Genomic DNA, 25,874 nt, shown 5'->3' with positions numbered 1-25,874 from the left:
TAATCTATAGATTGTCTCTCAAATTATATAGCAATTTTTGACACTTTAGAAACGATTCCCTTCCCAAGTACATTTCTCGACGACGACGAGGTCTCAATATTTGACTCATATAGGGGCGAGCGAAGCGAAGCAGGTGGATTGCCCCCTAGTTGTTCTTTTATTAGTAGTTTTCTGCATCTTACTATAAAATGTTATTACCATCCCATCCATAATATGTACGAGTATATATCTAATCGAATCTCTTGATGAATCAGCCAGAGTATTTGAGGCTTCGGATCCGCCTAAAAATAAGCTTTCTTTCTTGGTTAATATTTGTTATTGGATTTGCTGTTAATTCCCCCATTTTTGCTGTTCATCTCTTCTTAGCCTTCTGTTTTAATTATATAAGCTCACGCAAAAGGTATAAACAATTGGCTTTCGAGAACTGACGGCTGATGCAGAATGATGGGAGGAGAGGCCCGAGAGGCGACTATTAAGCCAGGCCAGATACGTACGTCTACGATGTATGGTGTTTATTATAATTAATGTGTATTGTGAGTAATCGTCGCCTTTAGACGCGGGCTGTTGTCGGCCCAGTGTCAGTGTCAGTGCTGCATGGGGGCTCTCTGTGAGTCGATGCGATCCGTTAACGATTGGATTGGATTGAATTGGATTACTTGTTTCACGTTCACGATCTCGGGAATCTCAAAGTCTGCTGCTGCTGATGCTTTGGGTATTTTTGCTCTTTCGCGAACTCTCGCCAGCCAGCCAGCTATAAAGCGCATCATTAATTACACTTTCGAGGCTTCTGCGTCGGTGACTTCCGAAATGGACATGGCTAAAAATAAACGCTCAAATAAATAGACTCAACGACATCCTCCAATCGCGCCATTCTTCATCAACACTGGACAGCACAATTTTTGGGCCAATGTACTCGTAAGATACGTTCCAAATGAAACTCTAACGGGAAGTGCTATATCCCAGGGCTACAAGATGTATTATATTTAAGGCACTAGTAACAAACATCTGATACATATACACATATGTATCTATGTATGTACCAGAGCCCTGCATGAACAAGCAAGCGAATCGATTCGGTAGGATTCGGTATTCGCTTCGTTCGGACAGTTCTTATTAGATGGAATAATATCGAATCATTACACTCTCTATTTGATTTTCTGGTAGAGAGAAAGAGCAGGATGCTGGTTTTTTTGATAAATACTGTAATTAGATTAGTCGTAGATACATGCATTGCATATGTTTGTATGTATCATCAGAATCCGAACTTGTTGCACAGTGTAACTATCCAGTGGCCGGCCACCGAAGCTCTAGTCATCAGCTCTTGTCGTAGCGCCATTCCAATCCGTTTTGTTCGGCTCGTTTCGTTCTAAAATATTGTTTTGCTTCTACTCGTACTCGTACTTCGGATCTATCTATCTTTCCATCTATCCATCTTTTCTTTTTTGCCTCGGTTCACCTCTTTTGTTTGTGCGTCGATTTAAGATTTTTACTCGCACACACCTTTTGTTCGGTGTCTCTATAAAAGTGTCGGCTCATGCCACCACTGGCATCAGTTCCAGTTCCCAGCTCACGGGAAGCACCCAACTACCAACCACCACCCATCTGTCAAATCATCATGGTAAATATTCTATGCAGCAGATCTCCAGATCCACCAGAGACTCAATCCAATCCGTTCTTTGACAGCACTCCTTTGTGGCCTGCACCGCTGTGTTGCTTGCCGTGACCTCTCTGGCCATGGCCAGTCCTTTGGGCAGCTCGTACCTGCCACCCCAGGCCAATGCCCACAGCACTTACAACACGGCCGCCTCCAGCTCCACCGGCCATTACGCAGCCCCCTCGGCCACATATGCGACCCGATCGCACGCGGCAGCGGCTCCGTCACGCCAGTATCTGGCGCCAGCGGCCGTCTCCCACAGCAGCAGCTACTCTGCTCCGGCCGTTTCGCACAGTAGCTACTCGGCCCCGGCTATTTCCCGCAGCAGCAGCTACTCCGTTCCGGCCGCCAGCCACACTAGCTACTCCGCCCCTATGGCCGCTCCATCTAGGCAGTACCTCGCCCCAGCCGCCTCCCACAGCAGCTACTCCGCTCCAGCCGCCTCCCACAGCAGCTACTCCAGTGCTGGCTCATCCTACTCCGCTCCGGCCGTGTCCTACAGCAGCTACTCCGCCCCAGTTGCCTCCCACAGCAGCTACTCGGCGCCTGCTGCCTCCCATACAAGCTACTCCGCTCCCGTGGCTGCCCCATCCAGACAGTACTTGGCTCCAGCTGCATCCCACAGCAGCTACTCCAGTGCTGGCTCGTCCTACTCCGCACCGGCCGTGTCCCACAGAAGCTACTCCGCGCCAGCCGTCTCGCACGGATACTCACACGGATCGAGTGGGGGATATTCCGCCCCAGCAGCTGTCTCCCATGTCAGCTACTCGGCACCGGCTCGCTATGCATCCCGCTCGGGCTATGGAGCTGGAGGCCACTCCTCGTCCTTCTCGTCGGGCAGCAGCAGCTACGGACATGGCCACTCCGGAGCCACTCGCTATGCCTCCAACGGTGGCTATGAATACCGCCTGAAGCATTAAACGGATCTCAAATGGTATCGGTAGTACCGATTCAAGATACTAACCGAACGATTATATCCAACTCCTTCTTTTGTTTTTGTATCAATGGAAATAAAGTGATTGATTTAATAATCCTATCCGCCATTTCCTCCCTAGGATGCCACTCCTTATGGCTCAAGTAGAATCCAATTAGTATTCTGATCTTGGATGCACCGCACTCATAATGTACATATCGATGAGTTGCCATCGAACTCCCACTGCAGATAGTATGCCTAGAAGACGGCCCCCGCCCACGAAATTAGCTGATTCTTACCTGCTTTCGCAACTGAGGACAACTATACACCCTCAGTTGCTGTCAGACGCACAGCATGCCTACCGGAAAGGAAAATCCACGGAAACGGCTCTTCATGAAGTGATCTCTGCGGTAGAGAAATCTCTGCATCACAAAGAGTACTCACTCATAGCATTTCTCGACATTGAGGGAGCTTTTAACAACGTTGTACCGGGTGCCATTACAGAAGCCCTGACTGACCTGGGGGTGGACCGTCACTTGGTGATGCTCATTGATCCGCCCAGTCAAGGTATGTCAACAGAGGCACCCCGCAAGGTGGTGTCCTGTCTCCTCTTCTGTGGAACATAGCAGTCAACAAGATTCTATGGGACCTGGAGGGGGGGGGCTGCAAAGTCGTGGCCTATGCGGATGACGTTGCGATTATTTTCTCGGGGAAATACCCCCAAACACTGTGCGACTTAATGTCCACAAAGCTAGCGCAACTGTCGGACTGGACGAAATCGCGCGGTCTGGGAGTAAATCCCTCAAAAACGGAACTCGTGTTATTCACAAATAAATACAAGGTCCCGCCCCTCAACCCTCCAATACTACAAGGATGCAGGCTCTCCTTTAGCGACAGTGCCAGTTACTTAGGGTTGGTAATTGACAAGAAGCTTAACTGGAACCTGAATGTCAAAGACAGAGTGAAAAAGGCAATGACTGCACTCTATACATGCAAAAAAGCTATTGGGCTAAGATGGGGTATGATCCCAAGCATAGTCCAATGGATATATCAAGCTATAGTTAGACCAATACTACTCTACGGAGTTACGGTGTGGTGGCCAGCCCTATCAAAAAGGGCGATCACCAAGCAACTGGGCAAAGTCCAGCGGACTGCCGCCCTATGCATCAGCGGAGCTCTCCGCACCACCCCAAATGATGCGCTAAATGCCATCCTATGCCTACAGAGCCTTGAACTCGCAGGAAAGGAACGGGCAGAAGCAGCAGCAATACGTCTAAGAGACTCAGATCAATGGGTGACACAGTGCATAGGTCACTCAGCCATATTAAATAGCAGTACTGTCCCCTCAAAAACAGACTACCAAGTTCCAAGAGAGTATACAGACACTCCCTTCGACACAATCATCCCTCATAGAGACGAATGGCTCGAGGGACTCCCAGGCCCTGAAGGGGCCATAAGCATCTTCACAGATGGATCAAAGCTGGACGACAGAGTCGGAGGGGGAATCTACTCTGAACAGCTAAACATAAGGCATTCCTTCAGACTCCCAGATCATTGCAGTGTCTTTCAAGCGGAAGTCATAGCAATCAGGGAGGCACTAGACTGCCTACAAGCGGCTGCCGTCACGGCAACCAAGCTAAACATTTATAGCGACAGCCAAGCTGCGATCAAATCGCTAAGCGCGATTTCCTCGAACTCGGCCACCGTGGCAGACTGCCGCAAATCTCTACACGAGATGGCTCAGCAATTTGCTATTAGCCTAATTTGGGTCCCGGGCCACCGGGACATCGAGGGCAACTGTATAGCGGACGAGCTGGCCAGATCTGGCACTACAATCCCCCTTCTCCAAGACAAGGAGGATATCTGTATGCCAATGGCCACCTGTAAGCTCATCATAAGGGAGCAATACAAGCGACTAAAAAACGATATGTGGCAAACAGTGCCACGATGTCGCACAACTCGGCAAACATGGCCGACCATGGACATGAAGCGCACCTCCGAGCTCCTCAAGTTAAGCAGGAAAAGGTGCAGCGTAGTCACTCGTTCCCTCACGGGACACTGGCTAATAGGCACTCACGCTAACAGGCTGGGGGCCCCACATAACGATTTTTGTCGCAGCTGTAGAGACGAGGAAGAGGAGGAGACAGTGGAACATCTGTTCTGCTCCTGCCCGGCTCTCAGCAGAAGAAGGCTACAACACCTGGGCTCAGCCTTTCTACACGACATCTCAGAGATGTCCAAACTATGTCCCAGAAGGATAGCGAACTTTGTGAGAGCATCTGGATGGGATAATTGCTGACAGGAAGTCTCACAACGCAGGAAGGAAATGATCCTATGCGGTATCACAACGGGCCGAAACCGGCCTAAGTGTGACGGGCTCCGAGCGAGCCCGGCAGCCGCCTCAACCTAACCTAACCTAACCTACCTGCTTTCGCATCTACTCGTTAGCCGTGAGGATTGCGCGTATTGTCTGTTTTGCCGACAAAGGAACACAAAATACGGAATCTCTACAGACCCTCCTGAAAATGACCGTATATGCCATCTTACTCTAGAAGATTGATATTAATAGGCCTTCCATCCTTAGTTAATCGTAGAAAAATGCTTGGTGTGATTTATAGGCACAACTTGATCAAGGGTGACGTAGATAGCCCTGATCTGTTGGGGCGCATAAACTTTACGATTACTATTAGATTCACTGGAAACTATATATCGTTGTCCCTTCCACTTTGTAGATCAAATTATTCCTTGTATGAACCGTTTATGGTCTTATGCTCGGATTTTAATACCCTCTACCACATTATATTCACCACTAATTCCCTTCCTCTATTAATTTTAGTTATAATTTTCCTCTCATAATAATCTAACAGCTATCTGACCTGCATGTTCATGGCACAGCTCGTCAGATTCTATGCCGAATCGTTGCTGCCTGCCTCCTCTCGCTGATCATCTCTCGACTCTCCAATGATTAGCGTCCTCGTTGAACTGAGAACGACGAGGGGTTGGATCTAAATTAAAAAACGAAGATCACACAGAGTTATTGCAATCTTAGAATCCGTTTGGAGATAATTATTTCTCGATTGTGTATATAATTTTTAATGGATGAACTTTTTTTATTTATTATAGCAGAAAAAAAAAGGTTAATATGCTCTTCGGAGTGTTTTGCAACGCTAGTGGATTACTGCCCTCCAATTCTTGGTCCATGGATGCGGTGCATCTAGTAGACATACCCTCCGTTGCTGGCGTATTTGGTGTCCAGGCCATTGTAGCCGGAGTACCCGGAGTAGCCTGTGTCCGCCGGCAGATATGTGCGCGAGGGCGCTGCATAAGCATTGTACTGTGGCACCGCATAGCTTTTGTAGCTGGACGAGATCAGAGGAGAGCCATAGGTTGAACCGGAGCCGGAGTAGTAGCCACCGGTCGAGTACGTTGTTGGATACGAGGAGTAGCCCGTGTTATAGCCGCCCGAATAGCCATTGTATCCACCGTTGTATCCAATGCTCTGGGGGGGCAAATAGCTGCGCGACAGGTGGGAGACATCGGCGTTACACAGGGCCAGAGACGCAGCAACGATGACGAGCACAGCGATGGAGTTCTGTGTGGAGAAGTTTCAAAGAAATCTTAGATTTTTCCGTGGTATTGCGAACACAATGAAGGAAGTCGACTACTTGCCATGGTATTGCTTTAAGAGGATTCGTAGGGATTGGCTGTATGCACTGAATGGATGCCGTCGAAAAACTGTTGCCGATTCTGCTGCTGGCTCTACTTTTTATACGCTTCTAAGACTGAATTATATTATGCACCCAGATATGTATTTTTTTACAACTAATTTTAACGCCTTGCCCCGGCATGTCGGCGGACATGGCCCATTACTCAACGAACGGGCGGGCGGGCGGTTAACCGGACAGAAGACTCAAATGCTCAAAATGCTTAGAAATGTTCATCATGTTTTTCGGTGGTTGTCGTCGTGTCTCCCACGACGACAGTCATCCGTCCCCAAATTGGTTAGCAATGGGAAAACCACGTCTACTGTGCCATATGGAGTATTTTTGTTGGTGTTTTGTTGGTTTTTTTATTACTGAGGCACGCCCCCAACGGCGTGTGAAACGCTGGAGCTTCAAACATTGTCGCGTTTGCGCTTGCGCTCTCTTTCCTTAATTATACTCGTACAATTTAGATATATTGCTTTAAATGCTCTCTTCTGGTTTTGGTTTTTGTTTTTTTTTTGTTTACGACATCTGGCGGTCGCGCCGGCTAAAACGCTTTGGTCTTGTTTATATGCCGTCGCTCATAAATCCCAAGCTGCCCAGGTACCAGGGGGTCCGACCGTTATTAATTGTTGCAATGGGTCATTGAGTTTGGGGCAGATGGGTTTTGGTTTCGGTTTCGCATTGCAATCGCCTGCGCTGTCTACATGTCATGTGAACTGGCAGTGGATGTGCATGACATCACGGCAAAATGATTAATTGCTGCTTGTTTCTCTGCAATCCAATCCCTTTGAATTTAAATTTCAATTTCTATCAAGAGTGCTGCCACCCTGCGCTGCTACATCTGCAGAGTCAGTTGATCGAGCTTTGATCAGAGTGTAGAAAATTTATTCAGCAATAGGATACAATTATGTGGGCAGGGCTGATAGATCTAGATAGCATAGCTAGTAATATTCCACGGAATATCAAAATCAGTATGGTTACGGTATATTTTTAAAATGAAACGGTATATTTTGGTATATTTCGGAGGGTCGGACGGTATATAATCCGCGGTCACACTGGTAGGCAAAAAAGCTTAAAATTAAAAGGACGCTTAAAATGCCGGGAAAGAGAAAATATTGCAACCAGCCAGCGTCAAACTTTTCAGAAATTCTGGAAATGTCGGCGGACGTTCCACTAAACTTAACGAAAGAGCGAAATAAAGAAAATTCCGCGGTAGCGACGATACGGGCCATGCCGTCAATTGCTATGAACAGGAAATCATCAGATATCCAAGAGTACATACGATTAAATGCAGCGGAGGCAGTTCAAAAAACTATAAAAAAGGAGGCCCCGGCGGCCGTTCCACTATACTTAACGAAAGGGGCAATTGAAAAAAATAGAAAAAAGAAGGGAACGGATGCAGTTCCAAGAAACATAAGGAAGGTGACAGCCTCGGAGCTGAAACGGCTGAAAACAGAGCACACAGATAAGGCGTCACAACAAGAGACCGATCCGACCACCTCGCGTCCATCGCGAAAGAGGAAGCCGACCATCAAACAGGAGGAGCAGGAGGGGAAATGGATACTCGAATCACGCGCCTTCGCCACGGACGTCATTGAGAATGTTATATCGAGCCTTTATAATAATCTGACTGATCTGTCGAGCGCAGAGCTCAGATCGCTCCGCAAGGTGCGTTTGGTTTGGAAGCAGAAATACGAACTGGACGAACGCAAGCCCGAGTGGAATCAAAGTCAACTTTCACCAGCACCCCCGAAACGCAAATGCAAAACGACTGCAAAGAAGACACCGAAGCCAGGCTCAATACCGGCCAAAGAGAGGGACATACACGATGAAGAAGAAGATGAGGAAGACCTTGCCAACTATTACCATTGGGATGATTTGCCCGACGATGAAATCGTAGAGAATCAGATTAGCGTACCGCCCCTGTTGGAAAAGTATAGCTGCCGTCGGTTCGACATCAAGATGCCGGCGTTTGCCATGAAGAGGAATTTAATCCAGCCGCTATTCAGTTTGGAGCTGCTGGATAGGATTATGGAGCCGCCCCAGGTGGAGGGTACGAAAATATTGCAGCAAGTCGTCGATGAGATGCTCCGACAGTATCAGCAGGGACCACGCCCACATACATAGATGTGGAAATTAGTTAATCCCATACATAGATGTGAAAATCAGTTAATTTGTTTATTTCTTATGTTGTAACTTTAAGATTATGTTAAAACGCCGTACGCAAAACATTTGGTATTTCCGTCTACAGCGCTCACACTATTCTAACGGGTCCGTTCCATGGACTGGATGATGATGGCGTGATCCGCGGGCTGGAAAGAATTTGCTCGTTCAATTCTCTTTCGGCCTTCCAAGCTGCAAGCCACAATTTTTGTTGAATTTATTTTTTCGTTTTCTGTATGTTCTCTCACGTGAATAAAGTGTGAAAAGTAAATCGTTTTAAGTTTGTGTTGAATGTGCGTGGTGAAGGAGACCACAGAGGGCACCTGTTCGCAGCATCAGGGGAGTGAAATATATGGGCGTGGACGCACTATGCTCACCAGCGATTGGCCAATGCTCAACCTAACCTCTCACACAACGACCGTATGCAACGGGAACGGGAGCACCGACAATAGTTCCGATAATGTGCGAAGGAAACGTTATGGAGGCCATGGGCTCCCCCAAGTGTCCCGCCGCCCACTTTGGTGGTGCCGTCTGGCAGTGTTGCTGCTCATTTTCTGTGCGCTTGCTGCCGCCGCGTCGGGACCAGCGAACACGCGGTGCGATGAAGATCAATTCCAGTGCAGAGACGGTAGCTGCATCTTACAAGCGAAGATGTGTGACGCACGAAGCGACTGCACCGATGCCACAGATGAATTGGATTGCGGTAGGGCGGCTCAAACGCCATTTTCCAACCCCGCCCCTCCCCTCCCATCAGACCACCGATGGCATTGGCTCAACCTAACCTCACTTTCGTTGCAGACTACAAGCTGTGCCGGGAACCGCATTGGTTCCCGTGCGCCCAGCCACATGGAGCCTGCCTGGCAGCAGAACTAAAATGCAACGGCATCGACAACTGCCCCAACGGTGAGGACGAAATCAATTGTCCCTCTGGCATTTTAGGAATGTCCTCGCGCTTTGGCAGCTTCCGCAAGCTGCCGCGTAATTGCAGCGCCAGCGAGTACATGTGCCAGCGGGATCGCAGCTGTATTCCCATCGAGTTCCAGTGCGACGGCAAATCGGACTGTGCGGACAGCTCCGACGAGCTGGACGGCTGCAAGGAATCCCAGGCCAGCTGCAAGGGTCATCTCTGCCCCAATGGTCGCTGCCTGCAGCGAAAACAGTGGCTCTGCGACGGCGTCGACGACTGTGGTGATGGCAGCGACGAGCATGGTTGCGGTAAGATTTCACCACACTAAGACACTCTATAGTGTGTCCTGTATTCACGTATCTATCTGTATTTGTTTTGTCTCTTAGTGGATCTCTGCCAGCCGGAGATGGGAAAGTTCATGTGCCGCAACAAGGAGCATTGTTTGGAGCTGGCCAAAGTGTGTGACGGCCACAGCGACTGTTCGGATGGTAGCGATGAGTACGAGACCTGTAACAGCAAGCCCGATTGCAGCGCCAAGTCGTGCCCAGCGGGCGCCACCTGCCACATGATGCCCACCGATGGTGCGCAGTGCTATTGTCCTGCGGGCTTCCGGCTGGCCAAGTTCCAGAACAAATGCGAGGACATTGACGAGTGCCAGGAGCGCGAGTCAGAACTGTGCAGCCAGAGCTGTGAGAACACCTCCGGCGGCTATCGGTGCAGCTGCGATCCTGGCTACCTGCTGGCCAAGGATAATCGCACTTGTCGAGCGACGAACACTCATGGCAGCGAGCACCCCCTGCTGCTCTACACCACCCAAATGAACGTCATGGGCATGCACCTGGGCAGCAGGAACCACGTCTACCAGGTGGCCGGGAATCTGAGCAAAGTGATTGGCGTTGCGTACGATGGTAGCCACATCTACTGGACCAACATTCAGAACGAGGCTGAGAGCATTGTCAAGGCCAATGCGGACGGCACCCATGCCGAGATCCTGCTCACCTCCGGCCTCGATGCCCCCGAGGATCTGGCAGTTGACTGGCTCACGCAGAACATCTACTTTTCGGATAATGTGATGCGACACATTGCAGTCTGCTCCCACGATGCTCTCAACTGTGTCGTCCTCGTGACGGAGGATGTGCACCAGCCGCGCGGACTGGCGTTGTGGCCGCAGCGAGGACAAATGTTCTGGACCGATTGGGGCGTAAAGCCCATGATTGTGCGCGCCTCCATGGATGGGAAGCGCTCCACGCCGATTGTCAGCGAAAACATACACTGGCCGAACGGCATCGCCTTGGATATGCACCAGCAAAGGATCTACTGGGTGGACGCCAAGCTCGGGAGTGTCCAGACGGTCCGACCCGACGGCACCGGTCGTCGCACCGTACTCGATGGCATGCTGAAGCATCCGTACGGCCTGGCCGTGTACGAGGATCAGCTGTACTGGTCGGACTGGGGCACCAAGAGCATCCACGCCTGCCACAAGTACTCCGGCAAGCAACACCGAGTCCTGGCCAAAGATCGGACTATCTATGCGGTGCATATCTATCATTCGGCCAAGCAGCCGCAGACCCCCAATGCCTGCGCCACATCCAAATGCTCGCACCTGTGCCTCCTGGCCGAACCAGAGGTGGGCGGCCGCAGCTGCGCCTGTCCGGACGGTATGCGACTGGCGCCCGATCAGCAGCGTTGCATGCAGACGGTGAAGAGGCAGCGACTGTTTGTGGGCGTGGGCCAGTTCCTGCTGGAGATCGAGCACACGGCCTTTGGCAGGCATGTGGTGAGTGCCTCCCATGCCTTGGACATTGTCATCAGCGAGATGGTGTACAACAGCGTCAATGGCACCCTGATCATCGCGGACAATGAGCGCCGAATGATTGCGGAGTATCAACCGGGACTGGGACAAGGACGCCTGAGGACCCTGATCCATTCGAATCTGGGCAATGTGAGTGCTTTGGCCTTCGATCATCTCAGCCAGAATCTGTACTGGTCCGATGCCGAGCGTCGCGTTGTGGAGCTGTACTCCTTTCACACCCGACACCGGGCGCTCATCCGCTTCTTTGCTGGCCAAGAATCCCCCATTGGACTGAGTGTGATGCCCGCTGAGGGGTATCTGTATGTGGCCCTCAAGGCGCGCAGGCACACACACATCGATAGGCTGCCGCTGAGCGGCAAGGGTTCGCCGACGCATGTGTTCGAGGAGGAGCTGGGCGATGACGACATCAAGATGGCCACCGATCACGACCAGCATACGCTCTACTGGTCGGACAGCGATATGGGGATGATCAGCTACACGGACTATCGCCAGACACAGTCGATGACGTTCCGCAGCAAGCTGCGACGGCCCTACAGCCTGGCCCTGGTGCATCAGGATCTGTTTTGGAGCGAACTGGGATCGTCATCCATTTACTGGGCCCACAAGAGCAACATGGGTCCCCGCAAGCGGATCGATGTGGTGCCGACACGGGGCTCAGGCGACACCAACGGACACTCCATGTTCATGGAGGCAGCCCCCTGGCGTCTTGCTCTGGCCTCCAGTGCGCCGCCTTCGACCGACAGGGAAGAGCAGCAGCAGCATCCCTGCCAGCATCAGAACGGCGGCTGCTCGCACATCTGTGTGGGCGTGGGCCAACTGGCCGCCACCTGCCTCTGTCCCGTGGGTTTTGTGTATCGCGATGCCAGCAATCGGTCGTGCCTGGAGGCCCTCGACTGTGAGTTCCGTTGCCGCAGTTCCGGCGAGTGCCTGACCCTGGCCCATCGCTGCAACGGACGGCAGGACTGTGTGGATCGTTCCGATGAGCAGGACTGCGACGAGGAGGGGCACAAGCACAAGCCCAAGGTCATGTGCGGCCCCAGGCAGTTCGCCTGCCACAATGCCGAAGCCTGTGTGGACAAGGACAAGCGTTGCGATGGCCACAAGGACTGCCCCGACAATTCCGATGAGCAGCATTGTTTGCAGTTTGGTAAAGTGTGAATGCCAATCCCCTCCCCATTCGCATATTTATCTCCTTCCCTCTCTCTCTCTCTCTTTCCCAGACAAAACCAGGAGCTGCCACGTCCATCAGCTGGCCTGCGACAATGGCAAGTGCGTGGACCAGAGCCTCATGTGCGATGGCAAAAACGATTGCGGCGACAACACGGACGAGGACAAGGCCAAGTGCGACTCCCCCGCCAACTGCGATCAGGGGATGTTCCAGTGCAGCAATGGGGCCTGCATAGCCGCCAGCTGGGAGTGCGATGGCCGGATCGACTGCAGTGATGCCTCAGACGAGCACGACAAGTGCGGACATCGCCGATGTCCGCCGGATATGCATCGGTGCCTGTTGGGACAGTGTCTGGACAGGCGACTGGTCTGCGATGGCCACAACGATTGTGGGGATCTCTCGGATGAGCTCAACTGCGGATCAGAGGCCCATGCCAAGGCAAACATCTCCTGTGGATCCCTGCTCTATCAGTGTACCAGCAACCTGAAGCTTTGCCTCGATCCGGCAGTGCGCTGCAACGGCACCGCCGAGTGCCCTCGCGGCGAGGACGAGGCCGATTGTGGGGATATGTGCAGCATCAATGAGTTCCAGTGCCGCACCGGGAAGCAGTGCATCCGCAAGGAGTTCCACTGCGACCGCGCCAGAGACTGTCTCGATGGCAGCGATGAAGAAGCCTGCGACAAGATTCAGAACCAGACACTGAGCAAACCCTGGACCACGGCGAGCCGTGCCTGCCGTCCCCATCTATTCGACTGTCAGGATGGGGAGTGCGTGGACATGTCGCGCGTGTGCAACAGTTTCCCCGACTGCCAGAATGGCAGCGACGAGGGGCCGCAATGTGCGACGGCCTGCCGAGCCTCCGCCGGCGGCGGACGTCCTGTGTGCCAGCACAAGTGTCGTGCCACACCCGCGGGTGCTGTGTGCTCCTGCTTCGACGGATATCGTCTGGACACGGATCAACGGAGCTGTGTGGATGTAAACGAGTGCCTGGACGGCCAGCCGTGCGCCCAGATCTGTGAGAACACCCTCGGGGGCTACCAGTGCCAATGCCATGCGGACTTTATGCTGCGCCAGGATCGGGTCAGCTGCAAGAGCCTCCAGGCGGGCGCCACGCTACTCTTTAGCAGCTACAACGAAGTGAGGAATCTCAGCGAGCAGCCGATGATGCTGCAGGTGGCCTGGTCGGCCAATGACTCGCGCATCGATGGCTTCGATGTGGACATGGAACGGCAGATGGGCTACTTCTCCAGCGAGGAGCAGGGTGTCGTCTATCAGGTAGATATGCGTCGGCGCTTTATTGTGCGTGCCCTGGCGGTGCCATCGCCCACCAAAGTGGCCGTCGACTGGGCCACCGGCAACGTGTATGTCCTGGCCGGTGGTAGTGCCTCGCAGGAGATCTACGCGTGCAGTTTCCCGGCTCGCATGTGCGGCCGCATTCTCCAGGTGAAGACACACATGCATCTGAGGCACCTGGCCATCGACGGCTACCATGGGCGACTCTTCTACATTGCCATGCGATTGGAGGGCTTTGGGCATGCCAGCGCCGAGCTGCATGTGGCCCGTCTCGATGGCAGCCACAAGGAGCTTATGCTGCACAAAAAAGACAGCTATATGACGGCCCTGGCCCTCGATCCGCATCAGCAGCAGCTATACTACCTGGATATGCACAGCCGCACGCTCGAGAGGATCAGCTATAGGACAAGGTCCGGTACGGGGCCACATCGCCGGCCCGAGATGATGCTCCAGAAGTCCAATGCCCTGAAACAGCCCTCGGGGCTGAGCATCTACGAGAATCACGCGTACATCGTCAATCTCGGCTCCAAGGAGGCGGTGCGGTGTCGACTGTACGGGGAGCGGATCTGCAAGTCCATCAATCTGAATGTGCTCAATGCCCAGGATATTGTGGTGGCCGGAAGATCGAGGCAGCCGATGCCAGAGTCCAATCCGTGCCACCACTCGCAATGCCATGGGATGTGTATCCTGGCCGACTACGGCTACGAGTGCATGTGCGGCAACCAGGTGGTGGCCGAGGGCGAACAGTGCCCTCATGGCTCCATGAACGAGCTGGAGGTGGGGGCCAGCAGGCAGGAGAGGCCGCAGTCCACATTCCACTGGTGGTTAATGGCACTCCTGGTGCTGGTGATGGGCTCGCTGGCCGCAGGACTTGGGTACATGTACTATCAGTGGCGGCAGCGCGGCCACACGGATCTCAACATTAACCTCCATTTCCAGAATCCGCTGGCGACGATTGGCAGCAAAGCGTTCCTCGACCATGAAAGGAACGAAGCCATCGTCAACGGGATGGATGGGATGGCGTCAAGCCACAGCAGCAATGAGACGGGCACCACCAGCGCCTCATCTTCGTTCGCGGCTCAGCAATTTGGCATGCCGAATGTTCTCCAGAGATTGCTACGACCGAAACAGGCGTCCAGCGGCTCCCACATGGCTACCGATATGCTACTCGAAAACTCCAGAGTGAGTGGTTGAGAGCCGGGGTGCTCGCAAGACCTTCCTCACTGATCCTATTCTAATCTTCCCCTCTTTCGTCTATATCTCTCTCTCTCTCTCTCTCTCGCTCTCGTCCGCAGGCAAGCGAACTATACACGCTGGACAACGGACGGAAAGCAGGAGGAGTGCCGGTCATTCTGGTGGCAGACAATGACGATGATACCCTCACAAACGGACATTTCGGGGGAGACTACACAGGCGATGATGCGAATGCACGACTTGTGCCGTAAATAGCCAACTATCCAGCTCCGGAGGACTTCCTACTCTTAGTTCAAACTCGTTCATTAGCTGCCAAGTGCTACACTGTTTTGTATTTATTCAACATAGTTTATTATAATGTTAAGTGTTTCTGTGTGCCTCAATTTGTATGTTAAACGTAATTCTATAATAAGATATATCGAAAATCTGCTCAAATCATGTACATTCCCAGTGAATAAAACCGCACACAATACGAGCATATGTTCTCTACGCCACGCGTCTCTCGCACAATGATCACCTCATCATACAACGATATTAATGATAATGTTAGCGAATGCTTATGTTGCATTTCCTGAAACTTTCCATTGTGGTTTTCTGTGTCGATCGGAGCAACGCTAAGGGGGCTCCCTGGCGAAATATGTGTGTAGTATGTATCAGGCACTGAAAAAATATCAATCTAGTTGGCGGCACAGACAGATACCATTTGACAGATAATATTTCATAGACGAATAAGCCAATATGAGTAATAACTACCAGAAATACTACTACCCGAGCATCGGTCATCCGCTACACGAGGTACTTCCCGTTACATGATCGGGCTCTAAAATAATCAATCTCTTTACAGGTGGCGATCAGCATGCCCTCAGCGAACCCGCCGCCACCATCGGGCCATGTTGAGGCATCGGACCCTTCAGAACTCCACGCCAGTCCGAGGGATGCACAGGATGGTCGAGTAACTTCCACTTGGACTCACCCAAACGTCACGGCAATGACTTGGTTGCAATACCGAAACAGCAAAATGCAACAGTGCACTAAAAATTGATTACTGCCGCCGAATCAAGGAGCCATTTGCTTGTACCACACACAACACAGATGCCCGACTTGCTAAACTGACTTAACACTTATATGCACACGTCTAATGCCCTCTAATAGTGTAACACCAATCGAAACGTCTGTAATACCTTGTAAAAAACCGCATAAGAAACACGGGATCCACCCAAGTGGATCCAATAACGGGCTCAACGGCCTTCCCTATTGGTCTTGGCAAATCAGAAGGAGTGAAGATTGACATGGTGAGATTGTGCGAAAGAGATCTATAAAGCGCTCCTTAGCGTTCCTCCGAGTATAGGGATTATGCGCGTAAGTAGCCACCATTTTAGCATAAAGAAGGGTTTGATGAACGTATGCATGGAAAAACTTGGAAGTATCTGTATATTGGTGGTGATGAATAGTTTCTATGGTCTTCTTTTTTGATTATTTTCATGCGATTTCATTACATACTTATATTGCGTATCCGCTCTATGCTCCCAACCGTGGGAGAACGTTGCCAAGGCCGATGACGCAGTAAAACGCTGGCGGAAGAGCACCCTCTGGTAATGGCTTCACCCTGTGTGAATGCAACTTGCCTCTGGCCCTTTGCACGTTGCGCGAAATTCGTATCTATGTGACTGGTGTTATCGCAGAGGCACGCTACACACCTACACACTCTCGTATGCAGGCACTGACCGGTGAGAGTGAGCGAGAAAGATTGAGGGAGGGAGCGTCTGATAGGTGGAGACGGACAGTGATAGTAGCAGAATGGTCGAGTCATGAGCCCGAGAGCGAAACGAGTTCGAAATCTAAACAGATTCTCTCAGCCGAACATCGGCTCATTCTTCTTCCTGGGAGAGCAATGGATTGGCATGGAGAGCGAGAGTTTCCCTCATTGTTGCGTGCGAGGATCAAAGCCTATTACAAATTCGTTTCGACAAGTTTCGGATATTTGTGATATTCGTGCGTATTTATTATCCCCACAAAAATAATAAAATGAATCGCAAAAATTCAAATGAAGAGCTGGACCCACCACGGGACACTCAATCCTCGAAGCCGAACCATTGCCCGTCCGTTGAGGTGCACAAATCCGACCTTCCACAGAGTCCGTCAGGACCAGGACCGCAACAGGATCCGAGATATGTCCTCAAAGCGAAGGGAACTTTTGTTGCAGCTGAAAGAACAGATATCACACGTTACCCAACTGGAGGAGCAGACCAAATCAGCAGACCTTGAGACTATTTTGCCGACCGTAATGCAGGTGGCATCCCGTCCCGCGCAGACCGTTGGCGTACTCATTCCCAATTGCATCATCTGCTCCGAGAGCTGGGACACGTCTGGGCCCCAGCGCAATACTTCTCTGAAGTGCGGCCACTTCTTTGAAGACTCGTGCATTCGGGAGATTCTTGGGAGAGGACGGTCAAATTGTAGTCGGCGACATATGTATGTATGTACGTCTGATGGTTGTTTATTTAATTTTGTTAGCTGTTTATTGTTTATTGTTTTTTGTTTTGGGGATGTGTTCGACTGTTCGAACAAAACTGAGAAAGTTGACTGGAAAGTCGCTGCTGTTCATATGAACAGCAAATGAAAAATTATTTAAAATAAAACTATAAAAAAACTTCACCTCTTTGATTTATAAAAGGAAATTTTAAACCCCGCGGGCCTGTTAAGGGTTAATCAATATCAACATTTGCCGTCTCATTCACACTCACTGTACTATATGCCTTTCACTCGCACTTATTGCTAGCATACGTTAAGGGACTGACTTTTGCCGACGAGACCACTATGTACAATTGCATCATGGGTCGAGTCACGTGTATGCTGTCGTGCGATACGTTTACAGCTGCTACGCACACACACGAACCCACATACACAGGCCCAAGGTACATTTAACAGAGTGGAACATTTTTGTTTGTATATAAACTTACGTGCACTAAAAAATGCATCCATCCGCTCATAGTAATTGATTTATTTATGTATTTCATTTTTTTCATTAAGAATTATCGTCTAAGTTGATAGAGAATTAACGATATATGCAGGAGAGGAAAGAAATATTTAATTGCAAAAATCTGTGCGCTTGCCCAATAGTTATTAGTCGCTGCTGTTGGGTTTTGGGTGCCTTACCATTCACTGAATATACTTTGGGCGCACACACATGCATGCGCGGGCAGAGAGTAAGAGGGAGACAGAGAGAGCGAGAGCAGCAGCAGCAGCAGCAGTAACAGTGGCAATTCTTACAGCAGCAGCAGCAGTGTCTGTGATAGCAGGCTGTTAACAGCCACAACAGTACAGTGCCTGCAAACAACAACAAAAACAGCAACAACAGCGCTCCTCAGTGGGCCAGCCATAGCCGTTGGCTCGGCCTCTGTTATAAAAATGCTACACTCTCGCATTGAATTTGTCATTCGGCGACAATTTCCAAGCACCCAAAGACGTGAAGGCGTCCCGTGCCTTTAGCCTGCGATAATCATCCCACATCAGTGCCAGACATCCTTTTGCCGGGATAACAGCCTAGCAGTTGCACTTGCGCTTGCAGTTACAGTTTCAGTTGCACTTGCAGTTGCAGAGTTCTACCCAAAGTTCTTCTCCAGCAAAAGTGCGCGAAGTCGAAGTCGAAATCTCAATTCAAATCAAAATCAAAATAATATTTTGCAAAATGCCTTTCGCACAAGAGCAATCAAAGTCGTCGACGGTGGCCAGCGAACAGCTGTCCAAGACGGAGACCATCAAGCTGAGAAACAAACACATCGGGTAAGTCCCACTTGGGAAGTCATATAACACGAGCATATCCTTTGAGACAAGCGGCAGCCTTCAGCCTTCAGCAGAGCAGCAGAGCAGCAGAGCAGTCGTCTCTTATTAGCCTTCACATCCTGCCCCATTGTTCTGCCCTGCAACGCGACCTTCCCTTGAGTTCCGTTTGGCTGTCAAGGTCAAGCGGCGGCATCCCCCAACCGAGCGAGGCACACACTCATCGCGTCTGCTTCGGCTCTGCTCTCCTCTCCTCTGCGCTGCACTGGCTGTTGCTCTCCCTTTCTGTTGCCACGTGAACACAACAACAACAAAAAATGTTGAAAACTTTTGGCCGAAAGTAGACGCCGCACTCATTTATTTTTGGCTCGTTACCTATTGATTATTTTTCAACGCTTGGCAACAACAACCACAGCCCGAACAGCATCGGAAAAGCAGGCATTTTCACATTCCCCTTTCACCCGCACAATATAAAGGGGAACTCTTAAAGATTTCATTAAGAAATGCATGGAAAAGTGCAAGATTATTATATCCACATTAAAGCTAAAACGGTCTTGCTCGTATTCGTATAATTATTGTTTAATCTGTTATAAATCGTGCTGATTCCTTTGTTTGCACTAAGTACCCCCTTAGTATTTGCCGGTCGCTTGCCAGTATTTGTTCGGCTAACAAAAACACGATAATCGCAGTGGGAATGGAAATTATCACACCTGGGGAGTAGGTGTCCCAGGCCCCATCTTATACGTACAGTCCCAGAGATAAGTCATTCTTTATAGAAATCTTTATACTTTGTAAGGGTCCCCGCAACTTTGATGCGGAATTTATAATATGATAAGTTTGTATGGGGGTGGGGACTGGTTAAAGTTGTGCCCTAGTTTTAGTATCTATAAATATTTCTTCCAAGTACTTATTCCCTTTCTTACTCCCTTTTCTATATGCAATATATCCAACCAGGCAAGCCTGCCAGCTCTTCTATCGCTCTGATCCTTTGAAGATTGTCCGCGGACAGGGCCAGTACATGTTCGATGAGGAAGGCACACGCTATCTGGACTGCATTAACAATGTGGCACATGGTAAGTAATGCAAAATCCAAACAACGAAAACCGAAAACCGAAAGATTCATATAAAATTGAGCTGGGAACCGGGGCCTGATGTTCCCCCTGATCACAATCCATCCAGAATTGCTAATTATACGAGTATAGTACTTCTGTTTATGCCCCCGATTAGTGGCGCATGCCATTCGCTTTTTCTGGATGCAAAGTGCACACCAGAGAGGCAGAGTCAGCGATAGGCAGAGAGTATTTGGCAATCAAGTTCAAGGTTACGACGGTGCTACAACCATCGACCATAGAGTAAAAAAGGCCCAGACATCAGAGGCATGTTCAGGCCCCGGCCCCGATTGAGTTCCGTTCCCCCATAGCGCGGACGCTACGTACTGAGTCAGCCTTATCAAAGTCAATTGCCAAGTGCTGTGTATGATTTTAGATGCTGCCTGCCGTAGGTCTGGGCCTGGGCCTGGTCTGACACCCCCTGTCGTGATATTTCGGGCCCCGACACAGGCCTGATCTGGATCTGAACCCCCCGTCCGGACCGGTCATGATGATTTCGGGCCCCGGCACAGGGCTTAACGCACATTACGGGAGGCAATAACTGATGATTAAGAAAAGCAATACCATCTCAAAAGCGAGCAAAATGAAATTGAATACTCGTACGTATTGCATATGCACATTTGCGAATATCAGTACGAGTATCACACCCGGACAAATCCAATGCAGTCCGGTGCGGTCGGTCTCCGGTCTAACAAAAATACTCGTACAGAACAACAACGAAGATTGACGTCTGCTCTGCGGACAATTTGCCAATTTGACGCAATGACGACGCTGTAAAGCCGTAAAAGCTGACAACTGTTTGTGTCCGGAATTTTCCATTAATTCGTACAATTTCCATGCACCCCAGAAACCAGAGAACAGACGCAAGAGCCAGATTTTAGCCAGCATCAGGTGTTAAACATCGGCTAGTTCTAAATACTAGTAAAGGGAAAGGGAGAAGGTTGAGACTTTCCTTCACAGAAATCATATGTACATGACTTATGTTGTTTTCTTGTTTTTTTGCACTCGATTTATGCTGTCATCGCTGATAAGACCCTGAGGGGCAATGGGAACCGGAGGGGGAACGCGAACAAGCGGGAACCCAGCGGACGTTGGCATTGCGAACAGTACAATGGAAATCAACCTGGGGGTGGGGAGGGGGGCTCGGGGAAAGTGATAAGACCATCCATCCATCCATTCCCTATGTACTATTTATAGAGTCCCCCCTTAACCCGTTTGGACACTGCACTAAATCGGCGCCAACATCATATGCTGATAATGCCCCTTGGAGGAGGCAAATGGTTTTTTCGCCACTTTCAGCTGATCTTCTGATAGGCCCTTTGATTATAAATAGCTTTGAGATTTGAATGCAGTCAGAGTTTAAAAGGTTCTGTAACTGCACTGATATGCAGCTTATAGTTTGTTCGATAACGATCTCCCACTTTGTAGATTATTATACACCAAATCCAGTAATCCAGTAGTACATGAATTGTAGATCGCGTGCGATCACTCAAAGATCTCAAAGAACCCATTTCGTTTTGACCCTTTTCCCACATCGCGTGAACAGCCGCCTCGCACCGATCGTGCGATCGATCGTGCGTAGAAGACCATTATGTAACCTGTAACATCGACTCAAACTCATGGCCTAGCCGGCCCATCAACACATCAATAACAACCAATCGACCAACAAGCGTAAAACGTATATGGAATCAGTTTTCATCGACTCCAATGAGACTCATAAACAAAGAGAAACTAGAACTACTCTATACTCGTAAAACGTGATAAGGCCTCGAAGTGCACGTGTTGGCCGATCACCCAACACCCATCCCCATCCGACCATCCAACGGAGTGAGAACAACAACTCGAGGCGAAGCTTGTTATTGCTATTATGAAACTTGAAGAAGACGACTGGAAGACGCACGCACGCACGCTTGGCGATCGCCACGTTCTTTGTAATCTCGTGCTACTTTTCCGCTTCGAACAGAAAGGAGACTCTGCCTCAGCTACTGGGTCTGGTACTGGGACTGGGACTACTGGACAGGCAAAGACCCGGGGCCGGGGCGCCTTATCATCGAGGGACGTCGAGCAACATGTGAACGTCTCGTGCCAAATGGAAATGTACTTGAGATAGCTTAAACAAACAACCAGCGGATGGATGGGGGTAGCCAATGCATGCATGTCCCGTAGTGCGTACAGTCCACATCCCATCGGTCCGACCGTCTGTGCCCCTAGTCTAGATTCAATATTTGTTGTAGTGCTCGTATGTAATGCCCCTCTAGACCATCCATGCAATCAGCTGATGGCGTTTCCATTGCGAGTGGAAAATTCTGAATAGATAATCAGAAAAACACACACTCTCCCTCTCCCTCTCCCTCTTCCTCTCTCTCTCTTTCTCTCTGTGGTGGGTTCGAGAAAAGTCGAACAAACACCCGGCCTATAGATATTCGTAAACATTCCCTATATGCATATGCATGTCAAACAGATCAGATTGTATTGCTGTGTGTTGATGATGTTGTTGCGAAAAGCAAAGAACAGAATCCGCCACATTTCGATACATTTGTACACCGTTCCACACGGAAAATGATGTTCAGAAAAACCTTGTTTTGGTTAATGGGTGACAATCGAAATTAAGAGGGACTTTTAGATACATTTTCATCGCTGGGGTACCGCTCTTTTCATCCAAGAGAAATATCTGAAGGAGAGGGAAGTCCAATTCTGCAAGAACTCAATTTCGGAATGGAAAACCATTCTTCTTGGGCCGTTCTTAGAATTCGGAAATGTAAGAAAAATCCAATATCTAGAGATCTCAATCAGCAAGAGTTCAAGAGTCCAAAAACCTTTTGGTCTAGGCAAATCCCAAAAATAAACACCTTAGCTACCATTTAGAGTGGAGTGGTGTGTCGTATCAGAGTTGATTAGCGAAACCCCGCTAATAGATCGCTTCGCTTTGTCGATTCGCAGCGAAAAACTTTACCCAGGTGGATGGTGTTGTCGCCAAACAACAAGCAACAGAGTGTGCGAGTATGTACATACCTAAAAATAAAGTGAATAATACTACACGTGAACGTAGGGGGACTGTCCGTCTCACGTCTATTGCCCACCTTGGGGGCGTTATCGCATCGTTTGCGCATCGGGCCCGTCCCGTTGTCGACGCTGGCGATTGTGTGACACCGAAAATACATTTTGAGAAACTCTACTAATGTGAGGCGGTCCCCTCCGTCGCACAGCGGACAGGCCCGGGTCCAAGTAGAGCGCGTCAGGCCCCGGCAGCCGATCCGACAGCTACGGATCGACGATAAGCCACTGGGGACTGGGGACTGACTGCCACTGGGTCGGCTGTCGGCTGTCTGTTTTCGGTTGTCGGTCCACTGCCCGGCTGTTGACTGATTACGTAGTTTTGGGGGTCAACATATGTACATACATACATATATGCCTCATCATCAGCCACAACTACGTGGCTCTCGCGCCCTCACATTCTGCCTCTGTGATTGTATGGTTCCAATTCTAATTCCGATTCGCCAGCAGCGATAAGACTCCTCGTTGCGGTGGTCGTACCCACTAGCCCATGGGTATCACGTGAAGCGCACGCGATTCCTACACGTTTTTCTGTGCTTCTGCCACCCTCTGCCTCCCTCCTGCTCCCACCTACTCGTAGTCGTAGTCGCAGCCGTAGTCTAGTTGATAGTACTACGAGTATGCTGTCCGACTCGAGTTCTGTTCTGCCTTTGGTTGCGCTGATTACGCACTTCAGTTCACTTTGACCATGGGCCATGGGGAGTCTTGGAAGGAATAGAATTCGCTCGAGAATTTATTACTAGGAGAAGTACAGTTGATGTCTATGGCCTAAATGGTACTGAAAATGGTTATATGGGGAATGAGAAATGGGTTTTCGAACTTGACTCAAGGGAGAAGTCTTTTTTTTATGTCCTACATCCACAGAAATTCGCTTAAATTTAAAAATGTACACCAATAAGTACATTGGCTCCAAAAGTGGAAATTAAAAAGAAAGAAATTAAATTTTGACAATGATTTTTCCATCTGTTCATTATACATATAACGAGAGGTACGTTGCCACAATTTATATTTGCCACGTTTATACCCAATACTCACTCAGTAGCGCTCCGCCAAAGGGCGCACACTGCACGAGGAAGAGGGTGTGTGAGAAAGAGTGAAAATGAGTAAGGGCGTGGAAGGGGTCCGATCTGATCGAGATTCAGCAATCTGCTAGATAGGGGCAGAGGGCTTGCCCCTCTTGCACAAAGTGCAAATATTTGTAGTCCTGCTTTTACCACTCTCGACTAATCATTGCATTTCATTTGCTTTCTGTTTTCTTGCAGTGGGCCACTGCCATCCGGAGGTAGTGCGTGCCGGTGCCCTACAGATGGCCACCATCTCGACAAACAATCGCTTCCTGCACGATGAGCTGGTGCAGTGCGCCCAGACGCTCACCAGCAAGATGCCAGAGCCACTGTCCGTGTGCTTTTTCGTCAACTCGGGATCGGAGGCCAATGACTTGGCCCTCCGACTGGCCCGAAACTTTACCAAACGCCAGGATGTGATCACGCTTGACCAGTAAGTCGATCAAAGGTCTCACTGCCACCTCCGCGAGATGATGCTTACATGCCTGTGGCTTATCTTTCTCTTCTAGTGCCTACCATGGACATCTGCAGGCGGTGATGGAGGTGTCGCCGTACAAGTTCAATCAGCCGGGGGGCGAGAAGAAGCCCGACTACGTGCACGTGGCCCCCTGCCCGGACACCTATGGCGGCCAGTTCACGGACAAGATGTACCCCAACGCGGATCTGGGGGCTCTCTATGCCCAGCCCATCGAGGAGATCTGCCAGCGCCAGTTGGCCAAGGGTCAGGGCGTGGCCGCCTTTATAGCCGAGAGCCTGCAGAGCTGCGGCGGACAGATTCTGCCACCGCCCGGCTACTTCCGGGCCGTTTACGATGCCGTACGCTCCTCCGGCGGCCTCTGCATCGCCGACGAGGTCCAGGTTGGCTTCGGCCGCGTGGGCACCCACTACTGGGCCTTCGAGACGCAGGGCGTTGTCCCGGACATTGTGTGCGTGGCCAAGCCCATGGGCAACGGCCATCCCGTGGGCGCTGTGGTCACCACCCCGGAGATTGCGCAGGCCTTCCACGCCACCGGAGTGGCCTACTTCAATACGTACGGCGGCAATCCGGTGTCCTGTGCCATTGCCAATGCCGTGATGCGGGTCATCGACCAGGAGGGACTCCAGCAGAATGCCCTCCAGTTGGGCGACTACCTGCTGCGGGAGTGCAGCCACCTCAAGCAGGAGTTCGAGTGCATCGGCGATGTGCGCGGCGTTGGACTGTTTGTGGGCATCGAGCTGGTAAAGGATCGGGAGGGACGCATACCCGACACCAAGTCCGCCCGCTGGGTGGTCAATCGGATGAAGCAGCTCCACCAGGTGCTGGTCAGCTCGGACGGGCCCAACGACAACGTGATCAAGCTAAAGCCGCCCATGTGCTTCAGCCGCGAGAACGCCGACGAGTTCCTGCTAGCCTTCCGCGAGTGCCTAGCCACCCTCACCCAGAACAAGATGGCCACGGAGGCGGCGACAGCCGCTGCCACCACCACCCATGGGGTCATCGCCACCGCCGCAGAGACGCTGGCGAATAAGACGAAGCTCTTCGAGCGGCAGGATCGCCTCATAAAGTCGGTCTGAGGCAGCGGCGACGCCTCCCTGCCGACTCTGCTCAAAGGCACAAACTAGCTTTAGTCCTCCCACACCCGAGGATATTTATATTATTCCATGATCCCGAATTCCCTTGCCCCCATGCCCCACAGTCCCTTGTCCGAATATGGATATGTATGTATATTATAATTTTTTTTTTTTGATTATTGATTAGTTTTAGTGCCATGCTTTAGCTTTTAGAACAAATCTAGGCATTACCCATGAGCCATACGTATAACCACCCGATATCTACGCGCATGCCTACTATATAACCATTATCTTTTGAGTCGATTATCAATTATCTTCTAGTATCTAGAAAAATATTTAGGGAGCTCAGTACGAATTTCGTTCTTTTACTTTGTGCTTTTTTTTGTTTTTTTAGCCTTAAGTTGAGAATGTGTGAGAAATGTTATTGAATATTATATTTTTTTTAACCACAAACTTTAGAATTGGGTCTTAATGAAGGAATGCCAGAGGTGGTGGCAGGGGACT

The 25,874-nt window shown here is 50.5% G+C and overlaps 5 protein-coding genes across 5 annotated transcripts; 4 read left to right on the top strand and 1 right to left on the bottom strand.

The window, feature by feature from the left end:
• The first annotated feature begins 1,534 nt into the window (after window positions 1-1,534).
• Window positions 1,535-2,574, top strand: LOC113566514 (signaling mucin HKR1). Its single transcript, XM_026992520.1, has 2 exons — window positions 1,535-1,618; window positions 1,684-2,574. Exons 1-2 carry the CDS (start codon window positions 1,535-1,537, stop codon window positions 2,572-2,574), a joined length of 975 nt encoding a protein of 324 aa, XP_026848321.1.
• A 3,095-nt stretch (window positions 2,575-5,669) lies between these two features.
• LOC6599175 (prisilkin-39) lies at window positions 5,670-6,174 on the bottom strand (the record flags this gene model as incomplete). The annotated part of the gene is made up of 1 exon (XM_026992504.1): window positions 5,670-6,174. A coding segment is annotated over one exon (393 nt), but the record flags the coding sequence as incomplete, so codon positions are not given.
• A 1,194-nt stretch (window positions 6,175-7,368) lies between these two features.
• Window positions 7,369-8,708, top strand: LOC6599174. The gene has a single exon (XM_002024329.2). The coding sequence runs from the start codon at window positions 7,370-7,372 to the stop codon at window positions 8,399-8,401; it is 1,032 nt and encodes a 343-aa protein (XP_002024365.2). The 5' UTR covers window position 7,369; the 3' UTR covers window positions 8,402-8,708.
• On the top strand, window positions 8,665-15,287 carry LOC6599173 (putative vitellogenin receptor). The gene is made up of 5 exons (XM_002024328.2): window positions 8,665-9,140; window positions 9,236-9,652; window positions 9,731-12,304; window positions 12,378-14,800; window positions 14,914-15,287. The coding sequence occupies exons 1-5, from the start codon at window positions 8,729-8,731 to the stop codon at window positions 15,061-15,063; spliced, it is 5,976 nt and encodes a 1,991-aa protein (XP_002024364.2). The 5' UTR covers window positions 8,665-8,728; the 3' UTR covers window positions 15,064-15,287.
• A 2,958-nt stretch (window positions 15,288-18,245) lies between these two features.
• On the top strand, window positions 18,246-25,823 carry LOC6599171 (alanine--glyoxylate aminotransferase 2-like). The gene is made up of 4 exons (XM_002024326.2): window positions 18,246-18,595; window positions 19,547-19,665; window positions 24,018-24,252; window positions 24,329-25,823. The coding sequence occupies exons 1-4, from the start codon at window positions 18,501-18,503 to the stop codon at window positions 25,371-25,373; spliced, it is 1,494 nt and encodes a 497-aa protein (XP_002024362.2). The 5' UTR covers window positions 18,246-18,500; the 3' UTR covers window positions 25,374-25,823.
• The last annotated feature ends 51 nt before the right edge of the window (window positions 25,824-25,874 follow it).

Source organism: Drosophila persimilis, unplaced genomic scaffold (assembly GCF_003286085.1).
Source record: "Drosophila persimilis strain 14011-0111.01,24,50 unplaced genomic scaffold, DperRS2 tig00000735-arrow-arrow-pilon, whole genome shotgun sequence".
Lineage (NCBI taxonomy): Eukaryota > Metazoa > Arthropoda > Insecta > Diptera > Drosophilidae > Drosophila > Drosophila persimilis.
The sequence above is the reverse complement of the archived record's forward strand: the minus strand, read 5'-3'. Positions and strand labels throughout refer to the sequence as shown.

What these genes read in the sequence shown, in the direction of transcription:
- LOC113566514 (XM_026992520.1), top strand. Translation starts at nt 1,535, where the DNA reads ATGCCACCACTGGCATCAGTTCCAGTTCCCAGCTCACGGGAAGCACCC. An exon ending in CCATCTGTCAAATCATCATG is followed by an intron (nt 1,619 to 1,683) that starts GTAAATATTCTA and finishes GTTCTTTGACAG; the next exon opens with CACTCCTTTGTGGCCTGCAC.
- LOC6599174 (XM_002024329.2), top strand. Translation starts at nt 7,370, where the DNA reads ATGCCGGGAAAGAGAAAATATTGCAACCAGCCAGCGTCAAACTTTTCA.
- LOC6599173 (XM_002024328.2), top strand. Translation starts at nt 8,729, where the DNA reads ATGTGCGTGGTGAAGGAGACCACAGAGGGCACCTGTTCGCAGCATCAG. An exon ending in CACAGATGAATTGGATTGCG is followed by an intron (nt 9,141 to 9,235) that starts GTAGGGCGGCTC and finishes CTTTCGTTGCAG; the next exon opens with ACTACAAGCTGTGCCGGGAA. An exon ending in CAGCGACGAGCATGGTTGCG is followed by an intron (nt 9,653 to 9,730) that starts GTAAGATTTCAC and finishes TTTGTCTCTTAG; the next exon opens with TGGATCTCTGCCAGCCGGAG.
- LOC6599171 (XM_002024326.2), top strand. Translation starts at nt 18,501, where the DNA reads ATGCCTTTCGCACAAGAGCAATCAAAGTCGTCGACGGTGGCCAGCGAA. An exon ending in CTGAGAAACAAACACATCGG is followed by an intron (nt 18,596 to 19,546) that starts GTAAGTCCCACT and finishes ATATCCAACCAG; the next exon opens with GCAAGCCTGCCAGCTCTTCT. An exon ending in GATGTGATCACGCTTGACCA is followed by an intron (nt 24,253 to 24,328) that starts GTAAGTCGATCA and finishes TTTCTCTTCTAG; the next exon opens with TGCCTACCATGGACATCTGC.